The 23,300-nt window shown below is 45.0% G+C and overlaps 1 protein-coding gene across 4 annotated transcripts in view; it reads right to left on the minus strand.

The window, feature by feature from the left end:
- hgsnat (heparan-alpha-glucosaminide N-acetyltransferase) overlaps window positions 1–18,236 on the minus strand; it is a 29,517-nt gene extending 11,281 nt beyond the window's left edge. The window contains exons 1-10 of one of the 4 annotated variants that reach the window (XM_042339362.1): window positions 18,151–18,236; window positions 9,446–9,558; window positions 8,831–8,967; window positions 6,565–6,692; window positions 5,587–5,656; window positions 5,417–5,486; window positions 3,814–3,920; window positions 1,540–1,616; window positions 1,167–1,197; window positions 499–659 (exon numbers count right to left, since the gene is read on the minus strand). In XM_042339362.1, coding sequence (XP_042195296.1) covers window positions 499–659; window positions 1,167–1,197; window positions 1,540–1,616; window positions 3,814–3,920; window positions 5,417–5,486; window positions 5,587–5,656; window positions 6,565–6,692; window positions 8,831–8,967; window positions 9,446–9,526 — 862 coding nt within the window. In that variant the 5' untranslated portion in view covers window positions 9,527–9,558; window positions 18,151–18,236. Of the gene's footprint in view, window positions 1–498; window positions 660–1,166; window positions 1,198–1,539; window positions 1,617–3,813; window positions 3,921–5,416; window positions 5,487–5,586; window positions 5,657–6,564; window positions 6,693–8,830; window positions 8,968–9,445; window positions 9,559–9,706; window positions 9,764–9,935; window positions 10,218–18,150 lie in introns of those variants that run through there. The other 3 variants (XM_007896546.2, XM_007896547.2, XM_042339364.1) reach the window with 3 other exon arrangements.
- Between the last annotated feature and the right edge of the window lie 5,064 nt (window positions 18,237–23,300).

The following is a 23,300-nucleotide window of genomic DNA, read 5'->3' on the forward strand; positions in this document are numbered from 1 at the left end:
ACAAGCTTCTGACTCAAAAGTGAGAACGCTACCACTGAGCCAGGCGGGCACACATAAACAACCTTGGTTATACGTTCTCTCAGCATATTGAACCTCTTGGAAATTATACTCTTTACGCACAAAGAAAAGCAAATCCAGCAAAGTTTTTAAAATTACCGACATCCTTGACACAGTTCTGTGTTCCCGACCCAATTTATTTTATTAGCTCCTTTTTCAAAGCCATAATCCAAGGTGAATCCCAACAGGTTAAGTTGGGAGTAAACAAAGTTTTCTCGCTTTCACTTCTTGAAAGCTCCCAGCAGTACAAAGCAGGCAGTTTCACTCATTCGAGGGGAAAACGCTGAAGATAGTTGAGGAGGAGGAGATTAGATTAGATGGGGGTCAACTTTAAAATGAGTTGCAACCCCAAATTCTAGTTTTTACACCTCATCGCTGGTTAAGGGGAACAACAAAAAAAATCATACAAACATTGAAAGCCAGGCTGTCACAAACACTTACGTGGCCCTTTGCAGTAGTTTGGGTTAATGATAATAATCCCAAGGAGTACCAGGACCACTGTTCTCCATGTCACTTTGCCCAGCAGCTTCCATCTAGAGTAATTATTGCGCAATGCTGAGCTCAACGCCAAAGCGATAGAGGTTCCCATGATGAAAACAAACCTAGGGCACAGAACTCAGTCACACACAGAGAAGAAGGTTTGCATACTGGTCAATTTATCACAAGTTCAAAGTGCAAAATTCCAGTGACAAGAGGCCGACTGTACCTATTTTTTAGAAATCAGATTCTATGCAGCCTATACTCTGGAAATCTCTCCCTCTAAGCCTTGTCTATCTGTCTTCAAGTAATGCATTAAAACCTACCTAAAAAAAATACCTATGGTCACCTCTTCCTTCCCCAGTGGCTGACCCTTCCACTGTAAGGTGCCCTTGTCTGTATTATCCCTAGGATTAAGTGACCAAATTATTTTTTTGAGGGATTATTACCCCCAGAAGGTGATCCACCAACCGTCTAACAACCGACTTCCTACTTACTGTTACGTAAACAAAGGCATGTGGAGTAGGGAAACTTGCCTAAGGTATCGCCCTGCCCTGGAATCGTACAGTACATATAATCTCACACTTTATTACTAAACAACACACGCACACAAATGTTTATTTCCTACTTACCATGGAAATACCAAGTCTGCCAGGGTTAATCCTGTAAGCGTAAAATGAGAATCAGAGCTAGCAAAGGTTATTGATCAATAGTATAGGGAGAAAAAGATGTTTTACATCATATCCTTTATACCTGTTACTAAAGAGGACAGGCTATCATTAGACCGAAGCACACACAAAGCAAAATAAAACCGCAATACATATATCGAGTACTGTTCTGATACCTCTTTTTTTTAAGCAAAAACAATCCTTCTGAATTTAGATTCACCATTCAGTTGCAACTTTTAAAAAGAAAACAAAAACAAAGATTAGGCTACAAAATTACACAAGATGCTAATGAGTAATAAATCCAGGCCATCCTGAGAGGTACGAGATGCTAACTTACCATTCCACCTTTCATGCTCGAGGAACCAGTACTTTCCAGCTCCATAGTTAACAAAAACCATGATCACCAAAGCCAGTCTAAATTAATTCAAAAAACAAGATCCTGTTACAACCATTGAATGTATAGACATCAGGAGACAACAGGAGTCCTGTAGCTTAGTGGTCAGCGCACTCGCCTCGCAAGCGAGAGGACCCGGGCTCAATTCCAGCCAGGGTATTTGCTTACTCCATACGCTTCTATTTACTTAGCAATAGTAGCAACCAGATTGTTAGTTGATTAACGGATCGTTTTCCAGGGGTAATAATCCCTCAAAAAAACAATTGGTCACTCAATCCATGACTGTTTGTGGGACACTGCTGTGTGCAATTGGCTGCCGCTTTTCACCCACAAAATACACAGTCAATTCACTTTACATTATATTCTGTGAAGTGCTTTGAGACGTCTCAATTATGTGATAAGGTGCTGTATCAAATGCAAGGATTATTATTATTATTATTATTAAGTGACCTTTGCACTGTGAATGGTTAGGTCACCGACTCAGGGAGGCAGGCATCCTTGGTTTGGACTGCGTATTTTGTGGGTGAAACATGGCAGCCAATTGCGCACAGCAGTGTCCTGCAAACAGATTGTGGATTGTGGATTGAGTGACCCTTTTTTTTGCCAGGAATTATTACCCCCGGAAAGCGATCTGCCAATCGACTAACAACCGGGTTCCTACTGTTAGGTAAACAGAGGTGTGTGGAGTAAGGAAACTCACTTAAGGTTTTCTATGTGAAAGCAGCATGAGAGAATGACAAAAGACACAAAATTGTATTGATTCCTTGGGGAAGTTCGTTTTTAGAATCTGAAAGTATTCAGGGAAGAGTTACACAGAGAGCAGAGGGGGAAGGTCACTGCAGTTATAGAACAAATATCTACTTTAAAATGACAAGTTACACATCACACAGCAATTCAACAGAGTATGAGGACATGGGTTTCTTCCCTGTTTCTTCCCCCTTCACACCCAATAGCTGGCAAGACACAGCCCTTTCCTCCCAAAGAGAAAACATTAAACCTCACAGAATTTTTTTTTAAAAATGTAATGTGCCGAAAGTAATTGCAAAACACTGTCTACTTGTCAGACTCTGAGGAACCCTGTACAATGATCCACACTCACTTCAGCTTAAACATAGAAACTCAACTCTGCTTTTTTACTCTCTCCCCAAGACAGGCACACCACTCAACACAGGAAAGAAAAATGCAACTGTGGGGAAAAGCATTGCTGTTGTAAATAGTGAAGCAAACTTCATGTTCTGGGATCATTTCAGTTTAACAGATTGCAGCATTTTTATCACAAACTCTCCGTCGGGCGGATGTCCCAAGGCGCTGGAAAGACAAAGTTACGGACCCGAGCTGAGGGTCGGGGTAGGGAGGGGGGAGGGCAGGGGGGGAAGTAGGGAGATCGAAAGCATGGTCGAAGAGGAGGGTCTTGAAGGTTTTTAAATTTGGAGTGGAGGGGACAAATGGACAAGCAGGAGGCTAGAGCCAGCCGAGCAAAGGCAGCAGGCAGTGGAGTGAGGAGAAAGGAGATTAAAAAGGTAGGGAGTTGCCATGGTGTGAAAGGATTGTAGATGAGTGAGAGGATCTTGAAATTGATCAGTTCTGTGATATGAAGCCAGTGCAGCCCCGGCAAGGACTGGTGTACAGAGTTTGGTGTGGTTGAGTATACGGGCGGAGTAAAATTCTACACCTGACAGGCTCTTCTAGCACCTCGCTCACACCCCTGGGCAGGATGCAAGCGATCGATGTCCAATGGATGATCATGGTTTAACCTCTGCCCTTTAACCTATACTACAAACCAATTTTGCCCCCACAATCTTCATTGATCCTCAAATATCACACTCATCTCCAATTCAGTTCTTTCGTAAGATCTGAAGAAATGGTTTCCTTACCTGGTTCAGCTCTGTCTTTCCTTCCTCCTACAAACTATTGTGTTTTCAAATCCAAGTTAGGATCATCTGGCACTATTTCTGAACTTTCCCTGTTACATTTCACCCTTGCTGGTGACCTGCACTAACCTTCACCCTAAGATTTTCAATGAGAGAGAAAAAAAATTGAACTGCGGATGGAAGGAGAAGACAGTTTTCAGACAAGGTTTTATAGCCACACCTTCACTGCAGAGGTCAGGTCTGCTGTTTGATAATAGGTCCACAATACAGAATTTGCCAACTGGCCAACCGCATGTTCTTGACAGAGACTTTGAAACAATTTTAGTTGCAATGGAAAGCCGATTACCCTCTAAACGTGTCCAGCGAGCGAAGTCGGCGAGACCCTGGATTTTGTTGAGAAAGCAGCTTGACATGGCTCGTGCTGTCTGCTGCCCTGTTTGGTGTGCCCACCTCCTTTGGAGTATGCAAAACAAAATTAGAATCAAAAGCAGCAGTGCACCCAAAAAGTGGAAGTGAAGCCAATTGATTGCTGTTATGCTTTGATTGTTTAAAAAGTTTCTCATTGCACATCTGTGTTGCCCAACAGTGTTGCGAAAGGAGGTGCACAGTAATAGTATAATAATGACAATAATTATTATTACATGCAATATAAGCATACGTGCTTCGTAAGCATACAACATACGGTCACTGCACTTTACAGTAAATCACATGAAGTGCTTTAAGACATCCTCCCAACATGAAAGATGTTATATAAAATGCAAACATTATTATCAGTCATTATTATAAATGAAGGAATCAATCAGCTTAAGCAGCTTTATCCTGATTTCGCAAGATACCTATTCTGATTGCATTGCAAATATTCCTTCTACATTTCACAAATTCAATATGAAAAATGTAACAAGATAAAACACTGAGCACATCAAAAGTAGTCATTGCATTTAATACAACAACAAGTTACATTTGTATAGTGCCTTTCACTTCCGGAGGACATCTCAAGGTGCTGGACAGTTAAGGATTTGGACCTGAGCTGGGGTTTGGGATCAGGAGGGGTGAAGGGTAGGAAGGGTGAAGGTAGGAGGGTGACCAAAGGCGCAGTTGAAGAGGAGGGTCTTGAGATGGGCCATGAAGGAGACAAAGGAGAGGGGACTGTGGGATGGAGTTCCAAAGGATGAGGGCAGAGAGGGTGAAAGCCCGATCACTGATGGCGGGCAGGGGACTTGAAGCAGGCCAGAGTCTGCTGAGCAGAGGGAACAGACAGGTCGGTATGGGGTTAGCAGGTCACCGAGGTAAGGAGGAGTGACGCCGTGGAGGGCTTTGAAAGCGAGCACTAGGATATTGAATTCTATCCTCTGGGGATGGAGAACCAGAGGAGCTGAAAAGGAGAGGGCCAAGGACAGAGCCCTGAGGAACCCCAGAGGTGGCGGAAGAGGACAGAATGGTCGGCAGTGTCGATGGCAGCAGAGAGATTAAGGAGGACAAGGAGACAGAGAGAGCCCTGGTCACAGATGGATAAAATGTAATTTGTGAGTTTGACCAGGGCTGTTTCTGTGCTGGGGGCAGCATGGAAACCCGATGGAAACCAGCATGGAGGGGCTTGTAGAAGGAGTGGCGGGAGAGGAAAGAGCAAAACTGGGAAGCATTAACTTTTTCAAGATCTTTGGAAAGGGAGGTTGAAGATGGTGCAGTAATTGGAGAGCAGGGATGGTTCCAGAAAAGGCTTTTTGAGAATGAGGGGGGTGACGGCTGTTCTTAAGGGGATCGGAAGGGTGCCAGTGGACAAGGAGTTTGATGATGTACAGTGCCTTTCGTATCGTGAGGATGTCTTAAAGTACTTCACAGGATTTACTGTAATGTGCAAAGTGTCGTGATATCGTTATACTTTGTAGCGGGGAAAACAAATAGAGAAATCAACTTAAAAACTAAGTAACCTCAAACTTCCGATAACTCACGGAATTAATCAGTCTTTCTGGTTCTCTGCGAGTTATCAGTCGGTTCAGCAGATTTTGAACAAACTGAAGTCTGAGGAGGATAAGAAAAAAAGGGAAGAGAAAGAATATTTTTCATAAAACGGTTCTTCTTTTTGAAAAAAAACTTATTTAAAGAAAATTGCAGCACCTACCTGAGCAAATGCCTTCCTAAATATATCAGTATAGCCAATCCAATGTAAAAAAGAAATGCATATAAAATGGCTGTGAGGGAGAGAAAAAAAACCACACTGGTAAAGTACAGAACATGAAACATAATGTAAACAATTTCACATTCATTATCCACACAACCTTAATCATTACGCAGCCAAAAGTTCAGTTTTTCTAATTGCACCGCACACGATTAGAGTGAATATGCAGAATACACAGTGAATGAACGCATAACTCAACCCATCATGTCAGTCTTTGTATCAGCTCCCACTTGCAGGACTGACCTGCTCCATTCCTCTGCTCCTTCCCTCCCTCCCTTTATTTTTCAGGAAGGTATATTCTAATTCATCTTGAGATGTTATTATGAACTTGTCTTCAGCGAGCTATTTATGTTGAGGTTTGCCACGTTCCATCAGCCCCCCTGTTCCTTCCAACCTCTTAAAATTTCTCCTGAGATCAATCCCCAATCAATCCCTACTTTCCTGTTATAGACTCTTCAACAAGTACACGCAAACTTTATTTACCAAATCAGAACCATTCATAATTGTCACAACCTCCATTTGATTAACAACAACAACTTGCACTTATGTAGCACTCTCCATGCAGGGTAGAGTCTCAGAGCACTTGAACCTCCATTAGAACCTCCCTCTTTACCTTTTCTGCTCCTGGCTTTCCATACAGAATACCTCAGAAAATTACTCATTGCAATCCACCCAATAAGCATATTCTGGGCAGACGCTAAAGTAACAACAACAGCCGTAGGAAAGCAATCTATAGTGCAGTGGAGCATCCCCCTAGTAAGGTGGGAGAGGGCCATAGAAAGATTTTCCTCTTTGATGCCATCATAAATTTATACCTCACTAAATCCCCACGCAAACATGCCCCCTTCCTTACACAGTTCTAGAGTAAGAAATGTTAGAGACAGAAACTATAAATCTGGAAATGATCCACAGGATACTTACGGAGGCTGCTGTTGATAGGCTCTTGGTCAGTGATTATTGTGCAGTTTACCTGCTCACTGCCAACACTGAGGTTGGCCCTTACCACCCATAATGAATAGTGTCCGAACTCGCCAAAGCTTTCACTCACCCTGTAAAAGAGCGGCACACAGATTCGAAAGGGAGGAAACAAAAATGTATTTCAAACATATTAAACTCTGCACCAGCTACTCACAGTGCAAAAGGATCCTTTCCCAAAACCACAGCAGATTGCAAGCTGCAATATCTAAATTTAATTGAAATAGCTTTCCCAGCCACACTCCTTTGCATTTGTGTTACTTCCTTCACTGTGAAGGGATTCTATGAAGATCCCAGCATCCCGTTGCTCTGAACTGTCTAAAAAATTAATTTCACAAGTACCTACAAAATCATATTTGAGACTTCAATAGAATAGAAGCTGCAAATCTGAACCATGCAGAAAATACTCAGATGTTAAAATTGAATTTGACACCAAAAGTACAAAACTGCACTGACATAAGAGCAAATTCTATGATTTTGAGATGTCTCAACGGTGGGATAAGGCGCTATGCAAGGATTATTAATTAGTATTATATTATATCTTAATATAGTGCCTACAACATTGAAACATCTTAAACTGCTTCCCAGGCAATTACTGTCCAGTATAATAGGGAGACTGGCCACCAAAATAGTTCAGTTCAGATAACAAACTGGGCAGATGCAGATTGTACAATTCCAGGACCTGAAAGCTTCACCCCTGCCTGGTTGCAAAGAAAGTAGACAGGATGTCACAGTAAAGCAAGTAACACAAATGCATACATTTGTTGTCCTCAGACTCAAATTAGTACAGTGTAACACCAGCACAGAGAGCAAGGAGTGCCAATGGACAAAGTCAGGACAACCATCAGCTCACACACATTATCGGATATTGGCTTCTTCAGAACTGCTCAGCTCTCTTTACAATCAGAATTTCTTACATATAACTCCAGTGGAGAAGATGATTCATCTGATTGCCCCCCCCCCCCAAAAAAATAGTTTTGATACGAGTAGGTGTTTTAATGTGTCTCTACAATATTAACATAAAATTGTAATGGGTTAACTTAGCAGTCAGCTACATCAACTCAGCAGTAGTCTGGCCTGTAAAGAGATGGGGTTTTTTAAAAAAAATAACTGGCCTCTCATAGTTTTGGCATTTACAGTAAAAATCATTTCAGTCAGTATTTCTGGTCCTGATCAACATCCAGCAGTGCTGAAATGTGTGCGTTTGAGAACAGAATCGGAGATGTCCATAATTCCTGCCATCCAGTTGAGCAACCTGCCAACAGTCACGGGGAAGGACGGGGCAAAGCTTGCACAACAACAACAACTCGCATTTATATAGCGTCCATCACGCAGGGTAGCGATCCAGTGAGCTCGACAGTGGCACAGCACGACGATGAGCCAAGGTAACCTTAGGCACGGGCGAAGAGGAAGGTCCTCAGGCACAACTGAAGATGGGGAAAGACGGGGTAAAGCGGAGGGATAGAGTTTAAGGGACTCGAGCATATGACAACTCAAACAAGGTGTAAGACAGCGTCTGGTATCCACGAGTCAAACATCAAAGGAGAGAATATTGGCAAACTAGTAACTATGAGGGGAAACAATCAGGTACATTGGGATCTTAACTACAATTTTAATAATTCATTTAAGCTCAATTTGGATTGCAAGATACATTCACAAATATATTCACTGAGCATCTGGTCACATCAGATGGTCAAATACTCTGGCATTATTTTAGAATATCCATGAAGTAAATATTATTAACTGCATTTTGATCAGCATTTGATATTGAACACAGTCACTACACTTTACAGTATTTGTGAAGCTCTTTGGGATGTCCTACACATGTGAAAGATGCTATACCAAATGTAAGGATGACGATTATTATTATTTTTATTATTCTATTACTAATATTGTTATTAAGGCGACTAACCAGCATTGTGAGAAGTTATCCTATGTGAAGGGCACTATATAAATGCGAGTTTTTGTTGTGGTAGTAACCAACGTTTTTCCAGACTGATACTTCTTGATTTGCTAATTTGTATCTTCTTCTGCATTCACATAAACTATGACTCAACTGATCACAAAGAAATAATTTCTATGCAAATTGATTCAGTGGGAGAATAGCTCAGCTAATTGGCAAATGAACTACTCGAGAGCTTGAACAAAGAGAGGCACATTTGGATCAGGAAAGAACAGCACATACAAACAGAGACAGAAGTGTACCACTAACCTGCACACCTCTTGCACAGGGTCCGTAATGTTCAACTGCAATGTGAGCGGATATTTGGAGTCTACAATAAATGTTGAATTTGCAAAATGCCCTTCACCTTTTCCTTGGTGCACATTTCCCAGCTCCTGAAACAGGCACTGAAGAAAAGACAGAGCAGCAGAAGTTAATATTTTAATTCNAAAAAAGTCTTTAATTTAGTAACCAATACAAATAACTGCATTATTCAAGTAGTAGCATCTTAACCATGTATTTCAAAATTTCATTTGAAGCATCATTTGGACCCAAAATATATACACAAGACACACAAGACACTGGTTATCTTTCACAGGACTATCTGGAGTGGCGAGCATTGTACTAGACTTTCTCAATTGTCCGACAAAAAACATAGCATGTCTCTCCTTGAATCCATAGGCATTATTGGTCCCAAGCTAACAAAAAGGTTCAAACTTTTTCTCATCTAATTTCCTATTCCCCTCTCTTTGATTAGATGCTTTATGTCATTAGACCAAAAATAAGCTTAAATAAATATGTAAAACCCACATTGACCCAGCATGTCCACATCCCTTTCAGATAGCAATAGGGAAGCACAGATAAGCCACACTAATGTACACCCACCTGGTAGCAGTGTTCTGAGAGCCAGGAAACAACCAGACGTTTATTAAACTCATTGTGAACGGTTAAACTCGCTTGATCCATCCCGGGTCTTCGAGGCTTCCCTTCAGGTAATTCTATTGAGAAATAAAGAGGCATTACAGTATTATAGTATTCACACAAGTTGCACAGTGCGATTAGCTTAAACTACTCAGACAAGCACACCACAAAATAAGGTCAGATTGTTCATAAAATGTATGATTCCAAACCAACTCCTTTCCTTACCGGTACCCACTTTGTCTCTCCAGGGCAATCACTTCCCACAGTTGGTGTGGGCAACCTGCTCCCAGTTGATGCCAACACTGCTCTTGAACCATATTGCGGTAAAAGCAACAGCAAATAATAACAACACTCTCTCTGTCGGTTTGCCTTCTACACAGTGCTTAAAAATGGAGAAAAGAACCCAGGAAGGTCCCTCAGTGGAACACGGGAAGAACCCAAGGATAGCACTCACCACAGTGCTTCCCGTTCACGTCTCGTTTCCTCTCTCCATCGGTCCTGCGCCGTTTCAGCTAACTGTTTGCTCAATTCCTCAATTTTCCCCCCATAAACACACACACACACACACAGTACATTCAGTTAAGGGCTACATTTAATACACCGTTTGAAAGAATGCAACTTCTAAGTTCTTCAAAACGTAACAATTGGTTAGAATTGCAATGTAACCACACCAAATTGCACCGAGCTTTTTTTAAATAATCTGAGATTGGCTCAAAGGTGCTTCTCTAATCAGGGGCCCAGCAGTATTTTGAATTACTCACCAAAACACAGGTTACGATCCAGCAACTTTCACAGCATTTAAAATCTAGCAGTAAAATTAATTATGTTTCAAACATGGCATTAATCCATGCAATCTTGCATGAAGATATAAATGCTAAAAGCAGGCGCAATAGCTGTAATCAGCAGAGTTGTTTTATTCCACGTGGATTTAATTTCTTGTTGTTTTGCCAATGTGTGTCTTAAACTCTGGAATTAGATCAACAGGGTTCACCCACCAACAAGCAGTCATCTTAGAGCTTGTAGACATCAACTCGACCAGTGGTCTTTTTGGTCTGCAAACCAAATAAATGTTCTCGATTGAATATTTCCTTATTTACGACTATTTCAACTGCTGGCAATGCTGTGCTACAAAACAGCTCTCCTTGAGCATCACTCAGGGTTTAACTGCACTCAGAAAAATCATTTTACTGAATGTTTCTTATTCATCTCCTACTAATGGTAGAGACCACAAAGAGAATCATCTCTATTGCTAAGGTTATTCCACATGACCCTGGTCAAGCCACCATGCTGCAGGTGGCAAAGTGGCTAAACTGACTGAATAAAAGCCTTAACTTACAAAAGAAATATTAACGCCAGTACAACCATGGCAACGGCGAGGAGAAGAGGAAGCATTCCTTGCTTTTCAAATGGTAAAGTGACAGGTTTTAAAATGAGCATTGATAACCTGGGTTTAAAAAAAAGGTTTACAGATCACAACTGGGGAAAAGGGAACCACTTACAAGTGTAGCATAAAGTATATTTAACATCAAAACGTTACCAAAGTCTATAGATGTTATGTTGCTACATGCTGTGGATAAGCTTAATGAGAGTTCAGAGTTCAATTTGAATAATTAAATTCAGAAAGAGTAAAGTCAGGAAATGCCATTGAAAGAACTCCTGCTGATATCTTGGCATCAAAATAATAAATTCAGAACTTAATGCAGAACTTGAAATATTCTTGGCTTGCTTAAAGTTAATTTCTTCCAGCGCATCACCATTTAGCCATCCCTACCCAATAAATAGTGTAGCTCCATTTGCAAGGGAGGGGAATTGTAACAGCTAAACTGGTTTGACAGATAAGGCAACAGATATACAGATATCTCAGGTGCAAAGACCACTGCTCTCCTATATCACTACTTTGGATTCCTCGCAATGCTTTAATAATATTTTGCACAAAGAAGCTGGAAAAAGTCCTCAAAATCTGCATCCTCATATCTGAAAATCAAAGGTCAAAATATTTTGCTAACTTCTCACAAAAACCAGAGTCCTGTAGGGTATTGGTTAGAGCACTCGCCTCGCAAGTAAGAGGATCCTGGGTTTCATTCCCAGGCAGTGCGAAGCCATAGGCAAGTTTCCTTATTCCACACTCCTCTGTTTACCGAGAGGTAAGTAGGAACACGGCTGTTAGTCGATTGGCGGATTGCTTTTCTGGGAATAATAACCCCTTCAAAATTAATAAATAAAATAATAATTTGATCACTCAATCCATAACTGTTTGTGGGACACTGCTGTGCGCAATTGGTTGTCAAGTTTCGCCTACAAAATATACAGTCAATTCACTTTTACAGTGTATTCTGTGATGTGCTTTGAGACGTTTCAAAGACATGATAAGGTGCTATATGAAATACAAGCATTAATATCATTACAGAAGGTTATTGCTGCCTTGGTGCAAAGAGAAGGCAGATTGGACCAGTCGGATATCCAAGAAATGGGCACATTGATATACACCAATAGCTGACACTCCTGTATTTTGATCCCACTCTCTGGAATGCTACCTTGCCCTCTCACTCCATCCGCACTTAAAATCCCAATTTAAGACCCATCTTAGACTGTGTTTCCACCGCCTTTCCCTACTCTTCCCCAGTTCCTCCTCCTCACCCTCCGACTTGGGCTCCAAATCAGCTGTATCAAGTGCTTTCAAATGTCTTCCTGATGTGAAAGAAGCTACAGTATATAAATGTGAATGTTGAAATTTTGCTCAGTCAAATCCGCCCATTAGAACAATAACTCATCCAAAAGCCAGATGAGCATCCTCTTCACACTTTGTGTAATCTAAAGATCATTTAATTTGTACCCTTAGTTTGCAAGATTGAACTAAGTATTTGAAGCCACCCAAAGTTGCTGTTCCATAACAACAACTTGCATTTATGTAGCACCCTTCACATGGGGTATCATCTCGCTACGTGGGGAGAATAGGAAGGCGAGTATTCCTGTGTGCACGGAGTCAACCATTCTTGATTCTAGGGTTCTATCCCTCATAGGATAGAATTCAAAATCCTCGTTCTCACTTTCAAGGCCCTCCACGGACTTGCCCCCTCCTACCTCTCTGACCTGCTAACCCCCTATCAACCTGTCCATTCCCTCCATTCAGCAGGCTCCGGCCTGCTCCATGTTTCCCGCCCGACCCACCTTACCATCGGTGGCCGAGCTTAGCCCCCACCCTTTGGAACTCCATCCCACAATCCGTTTGTCTCGCTCCCTCTCTTGCCTCCTTCAAAGCACAACTCAAGACCCTCCTTTTTGACCGTGTCTTCAGCCACCCTCCTACCTCTCTGCCCTACCTCATCCCGATGACTACTCCACACAAGCCTCCACCCATATTCTATCCTCTTCTCCCTCGAGCCTGCGTTGAGTTTCTTTTAAACGCTTTTTAACGTCTGTTAAATATTTGTCATACATCAAAGCTGATTCAATTGCATCTTCCTTCCTGATTCATCACTGGTTTAACTGGAAAACTCATGGAGATTATGAGGCCTCAAGAAGTCACAGAATTAAGATCCATTTCAAAATCAATCCATTTAGTTTTTTTTTGCCTCTCAACAAAGCAAGGATTTCCATACAAAACTATCGTACATTTTGCACATAAATTTATCAGGGAAATTAATTTCTGCTTCTGCTTCTCCTTCCTCCCCCCCTCCTCCACCCGATTTAATTCCATTTATTGTGCATTTTTTGTAATTTAGCTAATCTTGATGCTAATCGTTATTGGCGATTCGTGCTGGGGTACAGATCTCCGGGTACAATAACCTGGAGCATGCTCAATTTAGGCGATTATACGATTTATAACGATAAGGCTTATGAAAATTTTATTGTATTTTCCAGTAAGAGTCACCGGACAGTGATGAGGATTGGGGACCCACAAAAACTTTGTTCATTTCACTTTACCTCCAGGACGTTGATGACAGCTGCAGTGATCCTGTCAGTATTCCATCTGAGATTAACTCAATCCACATCAGGGAATAAAATAAAATGTGAGGATTGCTTGGTGTATCTAAAGTTGAATAGTGCAACAAAAAATCCCTCACTGATTATAGGTAGAAAGGAGGGATTGTTATCCTGTTAACCTCCCAAAGGTGTGAGAAAATTACATTTAACAGTTCAATATTACAGCAACATCCAGAGGAGAGAATAATAAATTTCACCTTCAGAAATATGTATCCGGTTCCTACAAGGTAACTGGATACATATAGCAATAATAAAAATAATAATCCTTGCATTTGATATAGAGCCTTATCATGTCGTTGAGTAATCTCAAAACATTTCACAGAATATACTGTGAAGTGAATTCACTGTGTACTTTGTGGGCGAAATGTGATTGCAATAGAATACAACATGCAGGAGGCAAAAATGAGAGCATTTTTTGCAACTTAGCTAATCTTGATGCTGATCGTTCTTTTGAACAGTGACTATGTCACTCAACATGCTTGTGCAAGTTTGCAGCTTATTAACTGAATGCTTACGACATTTCCTGCTCACTTAAGAGCATACGGAGGGGGAGCAAGAAAAAAGCTAATTAGGCCATTTACTCCTTCCACAGACCGTGCAAACAATTTTTGCCAGTCACGCAAAAGGAAGCGAGCTCACTATATTCTGGAGGAAAAAGGCGCTGCAGAAATGATTCCAGAAGTGTTTTCTGTTGATTACAATCCACTCTACTTAGATTTCTGCCAGCTCCTGCTCTCAAAAAGCTCATTTAGAAGACATTTGTTTGGCTTCACTCCCGAGCTGGAAGCTCTTGCTGTCATACAGCTAGAAGCTGTAGTGTATGCTTACAATACAGCAGGCAGGAAAAAAAGTCAGTGACAAGGATTTTCCATTGTGGTTACACAATGTCAATAAAAAATAATAATCGTCTACTGCAATAATTGACGTTCTGATCAACCTTTACCCCACTCACAAAATAAATAGCTGCAGATCCAAACAGGGATTTATTGATTGATTTATGCAGCAATCCTGAAACACTGTAACATTTTCAGTGATACCGCTGTTCATAGCACTTATTTTGTATAAAATAAAGTCACTTTCAGTCTTTTTTTTCTCTCTCTCTCTCTCTCTCTGTTGCGCACACATGCACACTTTCTAATGCATTTTCAAACTCCCAAATCCTGTGCTCCAATTGTCATTACAGAATTACCAAGGGGAAAACTGAAGCAAACAATTCAGGGTCAGCCCATGTTCAACACATGCCCAAGCTACAGACTGTTTCAAGATTAAGATCCACCTCTCCGAAACGTTTGAAAGATTAGCAAATGAGAGGAATAAAATACAGGAACTATAAGATATATACAAGAAATATATAAAAAGCAGTAAGTAGACAGAGAGAGCAATCAAGTTATAGATACTGTAGCACGACCTTACTTTTTTTAAATCACTGCACACAGTGTGTGTATGTATACAAAGGCAATAAATATCATCTCTCATCTCGTATTGTTCACGCACAGAGTAAAACAAAGAAAATAAAAGTGTGCCATGTGTGGGGAGGGAAGTGTTGCAGTCAACTCCCGATAACTCAACACTGGTTTAACTTGACATGAACAATATCACAGCCACACTTATTTATGTATTTGTACATATGTCTAACTCCCCACTTCTGATAACTTGTCACTGAGCCCGTTCCCTTGGAGTGACGAGTTATCAGGAGTTCCTTCAGATGGTAGAAGGTGAGAGACCCTCAGTAAGAGGTCTGATGAGAATTACTGAACACTGCAGATTACCTAACCTGAACATCACATGAAAGCTGTCACTGAAACACTGTACAACCACCCCCCACCCCCTCACACACACACACACATATATATATACACACACACAGACATATACCCACAGACCGTCCCTGTCTGTTTAGCCCTTAATATTATACAATTCAAAGCAGGGTTTAAAAAAACAATCAAAGGAGATACAATATCCAGTTAAGTACAATACTAAAATATTTTATTGTATTTTTGTCTGGCAAACACTAGAAGAGTCTCACACACACAACAACAACAAGATTTCATTTATAGAGCGCCTTTCACGTTGGGAGGACGTCCCAAGGCGCTGAACAGTTGGGTGGGGACCCGAGCAGGGGGGAAATGGTCAGGGTGAGGGAAGGGAGGGAGCGAGGACACACATAAATGACAGCATAGCAAAGACCAAACAACTCATTGGATCTGATATGACATTTTCTTGTTAATGTTCAAACCTCTCAAAATAAAGCAACTAAAAGCCTGAGGGAGATACTGCAATGAACCCACCCCACCCCCAGTACTTTCTACACAACAGAAAGTAGAGCACTTGCTACACAACAGCAACTGTCCACCTACAACACACACACAGTCACCACACTTAACAACAATAATAATCCTTGCATTTGAGACAGCGCTTTTCACGTCTTCTCGACGTCTCAAAGCGCTTCACAGAATAGACTGTAAATAATAATAATAATAATAATAATCCTTGCATTTGATATAGCGCTTTTCACGTCGGGAGGACGTCCCAAAGCGCTTCACAGAACACACTGTAAAGTGAATTGACTGTATATTTGTGGGCGAACGCGGCAGCCAATTGCGCACAGCAATGTCCCACAAACAGTCGTAGATTGAAAATGACCAATTTAATTATTGTTTTTTTTTTTTTTTTTTGGAGGGATTATTATTAGGCGTGTGGAGTAAGGAAACTTGCCCAAGGTTTCGCCCTCTGCCTGGAAATGAACTCAGGTCTCTCACTTGCAAAGCGAGTGCTCTAACCACTGAGCTACAGGACTCCACTAAAGTGAATTGACTGTATGTTTGTGGGTTAAATGAGAGTTTAGGGATGCGCTGGGAGCAAATGGTAAGTACTGTATTATTATTATTATTATTGGTTATATAAAAAAGATGAGAGGGGCCGCGGGCAGTGTGCTCTGCTCCTGTGTTGGGGGGAGTGAGGAGTGCTCCATGCTGTGGGCTGTATTGCGTTGCTGTGTTTGTGTTGTGCAATGTGTGTGTGTGGTTCAGTGTTTGTGCAGTACAGTGTTTGTGTTGCATTTGATTTGTGTAGTGTTGTTGTGCTGTGTGTGTTGTGGGGGGGGACGGTGAAGAGCACTCCTGTGTTGTGTTGATGTGTTTGTGGAGGGTGAGGAGATGTGTGAGTGTGTGTGTGGAGGGTGAGGGTGTGTGTGTGTGGAGGGTGTGTGTGTGTGGAGTGTGTGTGTGTGTGTGTGGAGGGTGAGGGTGCGTGTGTGGAGGGTGAGGGTGTGTGTGGAGTGTGAGTGAGTGAGTGTGTGGAGTGAGTGAGTGTGAGTGAGTGTGTGGAGTGAGTGAGTGTGTGGAGTGAGTGAGTGTGAGTGAGTGTGTGGAGTGAGTGAGTGTGGAGTGAGTGTGTGTGAGTGAGTGTGAGTGAGTGTGTGAGTGAGTGAGTGTGAGTGAGTGAGTGTGGAGTGAGTGAGTGTGAGTGAGTGTGAGTGAGTGAGTGTGAGTGAGTGAGTGAGTGAGTGAGTGTGAGTGTGAGTGTGAGTGAGTGAGTGAGTGAGTGTGGAGTGAGTGTGAGTGAGTGAGTGAGTGTGAGTGAGTGAGTGAGTGTGAGTGAGTGAGTGAGTGAGTGAGTGTGAGTGAGTGAGTGAGTGTGGAGTGAGTGAGTGAGAGTGAGTGAGTGAGTGAGTGAGTGTGAGTGTGAGTGAGTGAGTGAGTGAGTGAGTGTGAGTGAGTGAGTGTGAGTGAGTGAGTGAGTGTGAGTGAGTGAGTGTGTGTGAGTGAGTGAGTGAGTGAGTGTGAGTGAGTGAGTGAGTGAGTGAGTGTGTGAGTGAGTGAGTGAGTGTGAGTGAGTGAGTGAGTGAGTGTGTGAGTGTGAGTGAGTGAGTGAGAGTGAGTGAGTGAGTGAGTGAGTGAGTGAGTGAGTGAGTGAGTGAGTGAGTGTGTGAGTGAGTGAGTGAGTGAGTGTGAGTGAGTGAGTGAGTGAGTGAGTGAGTGAGTGTGAGTGAGTGAGTGAGTGAGTGTGAGTGTGGAGTGAGTGAGTGAGTGTGAGTGAGTGAGTGAGTGAGTGAGTGAGTGAGTGAGTGAGTGAGTGAGTGAGTGAGTGAGTGAGTGTGGAGTGAGTGAGTGAGTGAGTGAGTGAGTGTGGAGTGTGTGTGAGTGAGTGAGTGAGTGAGTGTGGAGTGAGTGTGAGTGAGTGAGTGAGTGTGTGAGTGAGTGAGTGAGTGTGAGTGAGTGAGTGAGTGAGTGAGTGAGTGAGTGAGTGTGAGTGAGTGAGTGAGTGAGTGAGTGAGTGAGTGAGTGAGTGAGTGTGTGGAGTGAGTGAGTGAGTGAGTGAGTGAGTGAGTGTGTGAGTGAGTGAGTGAGTGAGTGAGTGAGTGTGTGAGTGAGTGAGTGAGTGTGAGTGAGTGAGTGAGTGAGTGAGTGTGGAGTGAGTGTGGAGTGAGTGAGTGTGAGTGAGTGAGTGAGTGAGTGTGTGTGAGTGAGTGAGTGAGTGAGTGAGTGAGTGAGTGAGTGAGTGAGTGAGTGAGTGTGAGTGAGTGAGTGAGTGAGTGAGTGAGTGAGTGAGTGAGTGAGTGAGTGAGTGAGTGAGTGAGTGTGAGTGAGTGAGTGAGTGTGAGTGAGTGAGTGAGGTGAGTGAGTGTGGTGAGTGAGTGTGAGTGAGTGAGTGAGTGAGTGAGGGCCCGGAGTGCCCGGGTTTACCTGCAGGAGTCACACTGCCGGTGAGGAGGAGGAGGAGGTGCGGGAGGAGCAGAGCCGCGGCACAGAGCCGCCCTCCACCCGCAGGAGCCGCCGCCGCCATCTGAGCAGTGGTGGTGGTGGTGGGGAGGGGGCGAGGGAGGGGGGGGCGAGCCCTGTGGCCCCGGTCCTGGTCCTGGTCCCTGTGGTCCCGGTCCTGGTCCCTGTGGTCCCGGTCCTGGTCCCGGTCCCTGTGGCCCTGGTCCCTGTGGCCCTGGTCCTGGCCCCGGGGCTGGTCCTGGTCCCTGTGGCCCTGGTCCTGGTCCCTGTGGCCCCGGTCCCGGTCCCTGTGGCCCTGGTCCTGGTCCTGGCCCCGGGGCTGGTGCTGGTGTCGGCGCCGCCGCTGCACTCGCCTCTCCATGACTCGGCAACTTCCGTCCCCGCCTCCCGACTGCTCCCAACTCCCAACTCCCAGAGAGGGACAGAGGACAGGGACAGGGGACAGGGGACAGGGACAGGGGACAGGGACAGGGGATAGGGACAGGGGACAGGGGATAGGGACAGGGGACAGGGACAGGGGACAGGGACAGGGGACAGGGACAGGGGACAGGGGACAGGGGACAGGGGACAGGGGACAGGGACAGGGACAGGGGACAGGGGACAGGGACAGGGGACAGGGACAGGGGACAGGGACAGGGGACAGGGGACAGGGGACAGGGACAGGGACAGGGGACAGGGACAGGGGGACAGGGGACAGGGGACAGGGGACAGGGACAGGGGACAGGGGACAGGGGACAGGGACAGGGGACAGGGACAGGGACAGGGGACAGGGACAGGGGACAGGGACAGGGGACAGGGGACAGGGACAGGGGACAGGGGATAGGGACAGGGGACAGGGACAGGGGACAGGGGACAGGGGACAGGGGACAGGGACAGGGGACAGGGGACAGGGGACAGGGACAGGGGACAGGGGATAGGGACAGGGGATAGGGGACAGGGACAGGGGATAGGGACAGGGGACAGGGGCAGGGGACAGGGGACAGGGGATAGGGACAGGGACAGGGGACAGGGGATAGGGACAGGGACAGGGGATAGGGACAGGGACAGGGGACAGGGGATAGGGACAGGGACAGGGACAGGGGACAGGGGATAGGGACAGGGGATAGGGACAGGGACAGGGGATAGGGACAGGGACAGGGGACAGGGGATAGGGACAGGGACAGGGACAGGGGACAGGGGACAGGGACAGGGGATAGGGACAGGGGACAGGGGACAGGGGACAGGGGACAGGGGATAGGGACAGGGGACAGGGGACAGGGACAGGGGACAGGGACAGGGACAGGGACAGGGGACAGGGACAGGGGACAGGGACAGGGGACAAGGACAGGGGACAGGGGACAAGGACAGGGACAGGGACAGGGGACAGGGACAGGGACAGGGGACAGGGGACAAGGACAGGGACAGGGACAGGGGACAGGGGACAGGGACAGGGGACAGGGACAGGGGACAGGGACAGGGGATAGGGACAGGGGACAAGGGACAGGGACAGGGGACAGGGGATAGGGGATAGGGGACAGGGGACAGGGACAGGGGACAGGGGACAGGGACAGGGGATAGGGGACAGGGACAGGGGATAGGGGACAGGGACAGGGGACAGGGGACAGGGGGCAGGGGACAGGGACAGGGGATAGGGGACAGGGACAGGGGATAGGGGACAGGGACAGGGGACAGGGGACAGGGGCAGGGGACAGGGACAGGGGATAGGGGACAAGGGACAGGGGACAGGGACAGGGGATAGGGGATAGGGGACAGGGACGGGATAGGGGACAGGGGACAGGGGACAGGGACAGGGACAGGGGACAGGGACAGGGGACAGGGGACAGGGACAGGGACAGGGGACAGGGACAGGGGACAGGGGACAAGGACAGGGGACAGGGGACAGGGGACAAGGACAGGGGACAGGGACAGGGGGACAGGGATAGGGGACAGGGGACAGGGGACAGGGGACAGGGGACAGGGGACAGGGACAGGGGGACAGGGACAGGGACAGGGACAGGGGACAGGGGGACAGGGATAGGGGACAGGGGACAGGGACAAGGGACAAGGACAGGGGACAGGGACAGGGGATAGGGACAGGGGACAGGGACAGGGGACAGGGACAGGGGATAGGGGACAGGGACAGGGGACAGGGGGACAGGGGATAGGGGACAGGGGGACAGGGACAGGGGACAGGGGACAGGGGACAGGGATAGGGGACAGGGGACAGGGACAGGCAGGGCTTCAACACCCCCCCCCCCCCCAAAAAAAGGGCTCAGATCTCAGGGGTTCAGATCCAAATGCAAAAGGGTTGCGAATCCCCCCCACCCCCCAAAAAAAAAGTGTCCGGCGAGCGAGAAAACACCGTTAAATCTGTCGCCGCCCTCCCTCGTGATGACCCTCGCGTCCGACTTAGCAGCCACCCCCCCCCCCCCCGTGGCGTCTTCAAGACGTCCCGCAGCGCTCCGCGGGTTACGCCGGCAAAGCGGAAGTCCGGCTGCTGCCCTCGTTCCTGCAGAAATTCCGATCGGTCGCAGGTTGGTGGTGGGGGCAGAAGTCGGAATAGTCCCGGCTTTGGGGTGGGGGGGGGGGGGGGGGGGGCTCGCGCAAGAGCGACGGCAGGACGGCACTTGCGTAGTGCCTTTTTCACGTCTGAAAGGCATCTCGAAGCTCTTCACGGGATACACCGTCAAGTGAGGGCACTGTTTTGTCGGTGAACGCGGCAGCCGGAACTGAACGTGTACAGCCACGTCCCAACAAACGGACAGAAATAGAAGTGAATGGTCAATTTTACCTGGGGTGGGGGGGGGGGGGGAAGGGTGTGGGTCAGGACAGAGGGAGAAATGGCCTCATATAGCGGAAGAAATTCATATCAGAACCGAAAGGACTCATAGAGTGGTCCATAAAGGGTTTTGAAGGTAGGTAGGAAGAGGCTACTGGATAATATCCAGTAGGTCATCGTTGAACAGAACAGGAGAAATTATTTTTAGAAGGAGAAGTGTTACTGTCAGAAAAATGTAAGACGGTCAATGACTGCACGAGGTTTGAAGTATCCCCTTCCTGTACGTTAAGCCATTTAATTCATCATTTCAACACGTCAATAACAGTATTGTGGACCATCAAAGTGCTTGTTTAAGTGTTTGTTTTATTTGGTGAAAAAAAAAACTTTTTTTTTTAACCTTCCTTGCCTTGGTTGAGGTAGAAAACCAAAGTTTTTCTGCTTCAACCGATGCAAACTTGAGTGAACTTGAAGTTGAAGCTTGTGAAGGACAAGCAGAAGACCAGGGTCGAAAGAATGGCGGGCATGGGTTTCTTGGCAATATAGCTTGAGGTCCTTTGGAGAAATACTATAGAATACTATAGAAAACAGCAATCCCCAAAACGAAATGGGTCACTCTCTGATTATTTGTGAGACATTGCTGTGCACAAAATTGGCTATGGCATTTGCCCACAATATACACACTGCTATATCCTGCAAAGTGCTTTCAGATGTCTCAATTACCTGATAAGGTTCTATATTAAATGCAAAGATTATCATTAGAAGTTGTAATATACTAAACAGGCACTTTAAAATAATGTCCATTAAAGACTTGCTAAAAAAAAATTTTTGGTCATCATTATTTCTTTCTTGATTGTTGTTAAAGGTTGATTTGCTCAGAACATTTGTATTCTCTATCTCACAACACAGCCCACAGTGATACAACTCGAAGGGTCTCAGTGTCCGAGATAGTAAGGCTAATTCAACCTCTGAGCAATACAGTGAAGAAAATACTGTAACATCTTATATTATTACATAAATCTAAGTTGTTGTTTAATGTTTACACTGTTTCCATGTTTAAAGGAATGGAAACTATTTTGTTCAGAATGTAGCCTTCCTACTTTACTTTCATTACAGCAATGTTGCACCCAAGTGTTTTAACAACTCATCACAAGGAAAAGGAAATAACAATTTCTCTATAAGGGCTGTCTGAAAATTGATGTCCGCTGGACAAAACAAATTCAGTACAGTAACATCTTTTCCAATTTTCATATAGATATATAATTTTATACAGGATGGAGCCACATGTGTTTGTGTCGATGCAGGGCTGCTGCAAATATCACATTTTAAACCACACTGTGGAGTGCTGTAGCTTAGTGGTTAGAGCACTCGCTTCGCAAGCGAGAGGATCTGGGTTTGATTTCTGGGCAGGATGAAATGTTAGGCAAATTTCCTTACTCCATACATCTCTGTTTACCGAGCAGTAAGTAAGAACCCTGTTATCAGTTGATTGGCGGATCGCTTTCCAAGGGTAACAAAGACTTCAAAAAAGTAAATAAATAAAAATAATAAAATGTGGTCACTCAATCCCTGACTGTTTGGGGAACACTAATGTGGATAATTGGCTGCTGCGTTTTGCCCACAAAATACACAGCCAATTCACTTTACAGTATATTCTGTGAAGTGCTTTTAGACATCTCAATAAGGCGCTATATCAGATGCAAGGAATATTATTATTAACTGAGTTATTCCCCTAATTTACACATTTAGCATGGAAGGGATATCTGATAGGTTTTTTCTGTTTCTTGATTAGAGTTGATGAGTTAACCAGGTTCAGGAACAACACCATATTTTGCAATATGGAGGACCAGTGGTGGCAAAGAGGCCAGTGGAGTTGGCTTTCCTCCAGAGAGGTTTAAAGATGTGCGGAGAATGGCCAGCCCACTTGGAGCAGATACATTTCTGAGGTTACGCTAGAGGAGGCAAATTGGGGCACGGCACAGTCTCAATGCGAGTCACTCCTGAAAAGATAACCACCGTTTACTATTGTTTGTTTCAATTAGATGTGTATACAATGGATGGATACATCTAAAAGCTGTCTCTCCTCTTAATTACCTGTCATATAATTCCTGCTTTGTTTCGCACTGCACTGCAGCACAGTTAACCATTGGAATGTGCTTCTCGGGATTCACAGCATTTCAGACTGCGTTATCAACACGGGTGGAAAACAACCACCGTCACTGCTCAGCACTTGTGGGTTTGTAGCCAGCGCTGTCACTAGGCTGGCCACGTGTGTGTAAAGGGTAGCCAAAGGCACGGTCGAAGAGGAGGGTCTTGAGACATGCCTTGAAGGAGGCAAGGGAGGGAGCGAGGTGGAGGG

This window comes from Callorhinchus milii, unplaced genomic scaffold (genome assembly GCF_018977255.1).
Source record: "Callorhinchus milii isolate IMCB2004 unplaced genomic scaffold, IMCB_Cmil_1.0 Scaffold1, whole genome shotgun sequence".
NCBI classification, from domain to species: Eukaryota; Metazoa; Chordata; class Chondrichthyes; order Chimaeriformes; family Callorhinchidae; genus Callorhinchus; species Callorhinchus milii.